The sequence below is a fragment of the Ananas comosus genome, unplaced genomic scaffold (genome assembly GCF_001540865.1).
Source record: "Ananas comosus cultivar F153 unplaced genomic scaffold, ASM154086v1, whole genome shotgun sequence".
Taxonomy (NCBI): Eukaryota; Viridiplantae; Streptophyta; class Magnoliopsida; order Poales; family Bromeliaceae; genus Ananas; species Ananas comosus.
This window is the reverse complement of record NW_017891845.1, coordinates 1-5,713: the sequence shown is the minus strand read 5'-3', so window position 1 is coordinate 5,713 and position 5,713 is coordinate 1. Positions and strand designations below refer to the sequence as shown.

General features: G+C 38.1%; 1 protein-coding gene across 1 annotated transcript; it reads left to right on the top strand.

Annotated features, from left to right (window-relative positions):
- Window positions 1-591: 591 nt before the first annotated feature.
- LOC109705188 (kinesin-like protein KIN-12B) lies at window positions 592-5,707 on the top strand (the record flags this gene model as incomplete). Its single annotated transcript, XM_020225933.1, has 12 exons — window positions 592-960; window positions 1,063-1,200; window positions 1,291-1,374; window positions 1,482-1,607; window positions 1,691-1,750; window positions 1,839-1,892; window positions 1,984-2,076; window positions 2,455-2,550; window positions 2,702-2,847; window positions 4,130-4,279; window positions 4,941-5,070; window positions 5,182-5,707. Coding segments are annotated over exons 1-12 (1,921 nt in total), but the record flags the coding sequence as incomplete, so codon positions are not given.
- Between the last annotated feature and the right edge of the window lie 6 nt (window positions 5,708-5,713).

Below are 5,713 nucleotides of genomic sequence, written 5' to 3'. Positions count from 1 at the left end.
AGAGGCATTTTAATTTTTTTTTAATTTTAATAGATATTTAACTCACATTTAACCTATATTAATTTAACGGATGATAACTGCAGGGGTATTTTGAAATAACGAAGGAACATGTGAGAAGTATATTGGAAAAAAAAAAGCATAAATGAGATATTTTTTGAGGGGTATATAGGTAATTATCCCTTTATTTTTTTGTTTTTTTTTTCACGCAGATCGCACACGAAGCATGATTGGGCCCAAACTGGGCCAAATTGGGCCAAACCTGGCCCGGTCCGGTCTGGTTCGGTTCGGTCCGGTCCATCTTCAGGCCTATACTAGTCAACGGTGAGCGAGGAGTCTCCGCACCGCGCCCATCCATCACACACTCCGAATCTGCCCTTGAAATCGTATCCAACGGTCCAGATTAATCCGCTCATCCGGTAACTTTCTTTATTCTCACGCATAGTGATCGTACTGTAGCATTTTCAAATCCCGTAAAATCATAAATAAATAAATTCAAATGACGATTCTACCCTTCCCTAATTTCAAATCGCTTCCCCCTTTCGCCCTCCTCCCCACGCTCTCAACGTCTCTCTCTCTCTCTCTCTCTCTCTCTCTCTCTCTTAGGGTTTCGATCTCTCTCTCTCTCCTCCATTAGAGATCTCGATGAAGGCCCTCTTCCACTCGAGGAGCGGGAGGGCTGCGGAAACCCTAACCCCTTCCTCCCAGAAGCAGCGCCCGCCGCGGGTCCCGAAGGAGAACGTCGATCCCAGCCCCGCGGCGGCAGCGGTGCCGCCGCCGGAGTCGTCGCCGTTCCGGTCGCCGTCGTCGGGTGGCGCGAAGCCTCTCGCGCCGAAGAACCGGAGCCCGCTCCCGCCGCGGCCGCCGCAGGGGTCTTCGAACCCTCTCAAGAGGAAGCTGAGCTTGGAAACCCTACCGGAGAATGGTGCTCCTCCCGCATCGGCTTCAGAATCTGGTGTCCAGGTTTGGTTTTGTTCTTTTGTTGTGGATTTGACCCGATTAGGTGCTAAAGATCTATTCTTGTAGACACTTCGCTTGCGTTTGAGATCTTTGTTGGGGTTTCAGGTTATTGTTCGGATTAGGCCTCCGAACGGAGAAGAAGAAGAAAGCGACCTCATTGTGCAGAAGACCTCGCCGAACTCCGTCTCGATTCTTGATCACACCTTTACTTTCGATTCAGTCGCTGATGTCGGATCCACGCAGGCGAGTTCTCATTTCATTAATTCCAAGTTAAAGCTCCCCATTTACCTAAATTCTGATGCTTTAGCATTCGCTCCTTGAATCGTGTATCAGGAGGCTTTATTCCAGCTTGTCGGGATTCCGTTAGTAGAGAATTGCCTTGCTGGGTTCAACAGTTCTATCTTTGCATATGGGCAGGTTGTTTCAGCTTCAGTAACTTAACATCTTGTTGAAAATTTTCACATCTTAATTTGATAACCGCGAACCTGGAACTTATCTTGATTTATATTTTTTTTCCTGAAAAGACCGGCAGCGGGAAAACTTATACGATGTGGGGACCGCCGAGTGCTTTGTCCGAAGGCAGCTCATTAAGCAGCGAGCGAGGATTAACTCCCCGCGTGTTTGAGCTGCTGTTTTCTCGGATCGCGGAAGTGGGTAGCTGTAAAAATTATATTTTTGTGGCATATGGGAAATTGATTTGGTTTATGTTTTCTAACTTATGTTTTTACCGTAGGAGCAAGCTAAGCATTCAGACAGGCAATTGATTTATCATTGCTGCTGTTCTTTTCTGGAGGCAAGTGTACCGATGCTACTTGAATAATGCATGCATTTGTTTTATTTACCTGTTTTTTCTGGTTTATAAATCGTCGCTTGACTTGCAGATTTATAATGAGCAAATAACGGACTTGTTGGATCCAACACAAAGGAACCTTCAGGTTAGAAAATATATTGAATTTGTTTTACTTTGTTTTCTGCTCAAGTACTGCTCTTTCTCCGTGTATACTGATTTGGCTCATGCATTTTCAGATCAGGGAAGATACTAAAGTTGGTGTCTATGTCGATAATTTGACAGAGGAGAATGTGTGCACCATGAAGGATGTAACTCAGTTGTTAATAAAGGTGTGGATGAGAGCATCCCCTCTTTAAGGATAATTAAAAGTTACAATTTTCTTTTTTTGTTTTATGTTGCTTACGGCTACTAGTGTTTATCATCCCACTCTTCCTGCTAGTCGTGCGTGTTTATGAGTTAAAATTGGTCACTAAGTTCAACCCGTAATCTAACAATTAAATGGTGCATCTTAAAATATGAGTTTGCCTGGTATTTACGAAATCTGAATAGAGCTGATCAACTTTAGTTAGTTTTGGCTAGTTTAATTCAATATGGCTAAAATTTGTCTAATTTCATGCAATAAACTAGTTCTAGTGAAAATCATGAAAAGAAGATAGCTCTCTTTGTTGTTTACTTGGTTCATTTACACTGTCTTGGTGATATTGCAGGGATTGGCAAATAGACGAACAGGCGCAACAAGTGTAAATGTAGAGAGTTCCCGTTCACATTGCGTTTTTACTTGCATAGTCAAATGCCAATCCAAGGTAATAGTCTACTATTGCTTGTGGTAAGATAAATGATTAGTTGAATAATTTAAACACATTGTAAGCCATATAATGTAATCAAAATAGGCTGTAGTTTTCCTTTTAGTAAAATCTATCAAAAGGATCTCTCTTTTTTTGGCAATTATTGTAGAACACAGCAGATGGTTTCAACAGCTTAAGAATTAGCAGAATCAATTTGGTTGATCTTGCTGGATCGGAGAGGCAAAAGCTTACAGATGCAGCTGGAGAGCGTTTGAGGGAAGCAGGAAATATAAATCGTTCACTTTCACAGCTTGGGTATGATTTCTGTAAATGGAGCTTGCCTTGGTTCTGATGATTATATGTTTCTTTTGTTGTAAGATTGATTGATTGACCTTGTAGGAGTGTAGGACTTAGTTTTGACTTAATAATTGCTTGTTCCCGTAAAGAAAATCTTATGAATATAATTCAAATGAAAATCTTGATTTCTCAGACAACGTATTTACATGTACAAAATAATTATATGTATATTCATCCCTGCAAAGTCTGAATTTTAATATTTGCCCTTCAAAAGATTTATTTCTTACATATATACTGTGCCTACAAAAATATAGTTTTCTGCATATATATATATATATATATATATATATATATATATATGTATGTATTTGTATATATGTATATATGTATATATATGTATTTGTATATAGAGTCCGGCTACTATACTATTATGAGTACGATCGCCCTCGTACTCATAAGTTGTTTTCGATGATAGAGCTTCCGAATCGACGATCCACACCGTTAAACGTTATCTAGAGCATTTGAAATATCTAGAAATCAAATTTCATAATTTTCGACATCATTTACCTTACGATCAAAAGCTCATAAAATTGACAATTTTTAACGCCGGTATGGAATACTTGCTAGTTTAACGGTGCAAAGAATCCGAATAGGTTGAATTTTTGATAGAAAATTTTATTCACTACCTAGATAAAGATCAATAACTCCGATCTTAAATTGAAGGATCCGATCTATTTTAAGACATCGTTCGATTTTAACCGTTCATTTTATGCCGCTTGATGGACTTTATTATGATTTCGAAAAATTACGAAATTTATTTTCTACAAGTTTCAAAATATTCTATGATCATATTTAATGGAGGGATCGTCGATTCGGAAGCTCCATCATCGAAAACAACTTATGAGTACGAAGGGCCCAATACTCATAATAGTATAGTAGCCCTACTCTTTGTATATATGTATATATGTATATATGTATATATATGTATATATGTATATATGTATATACATATATATATATGTACATATATATATATGTACATATATATATATATATATATATATACATATATATACATATATATATGCATGTATGTATGTATGTATATATGTATGTATGTATGAACCAGCATAACTAAGATCTCCTCACCATATTGTCTATGGTAAACCAAGTTAATCAAGTGCTAACCAATGCAACTGGCTGACAATAGAATGAGTAAATTTGAGAATATTCCCATAAAATGATGGCATGATTGAAGCTACTCGATTTCTGCTAATAATTATATATTCTGTCATTGCAGGAACTTAATTAATATCCTCGCTGAAGTTTCACAGTCCGGCAAGCATAGGCATATTCCTTACCGTGATTCCAAACTGACCTTTTTACTGCAGGAATCTCTTGGTGGTAATGCGAAGCTAGCAATGATATGTGCCATTTCACCGTCTCAAAGGTAATTCTTTGGAATTTTGTTGTGCCTTCTTCTGTCGTTATGGATGTCTTTTTTTCCCTGGGTTTTCTCCTTCACCCTTTTCTTTTTTTTTTCTTTCTTGGGGTGTTAAAAGTATCACTTCCGCTCACTATTCTCTGTCTCCTTCGTGTCTGTCTTTCGGTTGATGATGAACTTGTTGTCTTTGCGTAGGCGTAGGGCCCCTTTTAAACCTTGATTATCATATATAACCTTGAAAGTGCAGTTTCTCACAAAATACCTGTAAGTGAGCAGTTCAATTCATCGGGAAACTTGGTTTTGCATTTTAAAATCTTTTCTAGGGCCATATCTGTAAGGAGCATCTATATACTTACAAGTTTGCAATCCAGCTTATGGCAACTTTTTAAAACATGCATATGTGGCTATATTTAATTGACAGGTGTGCATGAAGTATGAAAAAGTAGGCATGATTTACCAGGCTAAGGGGGGAAAAAATCCAACATTTGAATGGCATTTGATTTGTAAACATTTTGGTTGTAAGCATAGAATTACTCCTTTTTTAGTAGAAGAGGTATACATGAAAATATGGATTTTCATGGATGTAAGTAAACTGGTAATTTTGTGGGGAGTATATATATGTAAATATTTTCCTTTTTGTGCTCTTACTGGAAATTACTAAATGCAGCTGTAAGAGCGAATCATTCAGTACTCTTAGATTTGCGCAGCGTGCAAAGGCCATAAAAAATAAAGCAGTTGTGAATGAAATTACACAGGATGATGTAAATGTCTTGCGTGAGCAGATCCGACAATTAAAGGTATAAATATTATCATCTTTTTTTTTTTTTTTCCTTTGATTAGATATTACTCATGAACCAAATTTTTACTGCATTATACTAGAATTATTCTGATAATAAATGTTCTAACAGGACGAACTTCTAAGAATGAAGTCCAATGGGGCTGTGGCCGCAGAAAATGGAAGTTATTCGACAGGATGGAACGCAAGGAGGAGTTTAAATCTTTTGAGAATGAGTTTATGTCGTGCTACGGGATTACCTCCTAATAAAGATGATAGTGATGAAGAGATGGAAATTGATGAGAACGATGTTGAGAAGCCTTTTCTTCAATTAAGTGTACAACCATCTTGTAGTGAAGAAGAAGTACCTTCAAAATCAGAGAACTTGGGGGAAGGAAAATCCTCTCCCACCTGTAAGGGAGCGGTTGGTGATTCTGAATTAGAGGGTACGACTGAAGCCTTGCGAAGGTCTGCTCAGAATGAGCATGAATTGACTGATGAGGAGAAAGTTCCTGAAGTTGGCCTATTTTTGGAAGGAAAGGGTTGTGAATTCCAGGACATGGTGTTGGGGGGAGATTGTACTCATGATATGGTTGCAGACTTGTGTACTGAATCTTCTCACTCTTCAAGTTCCATCACAGCACCATCTTCTAACCTTAGTATTG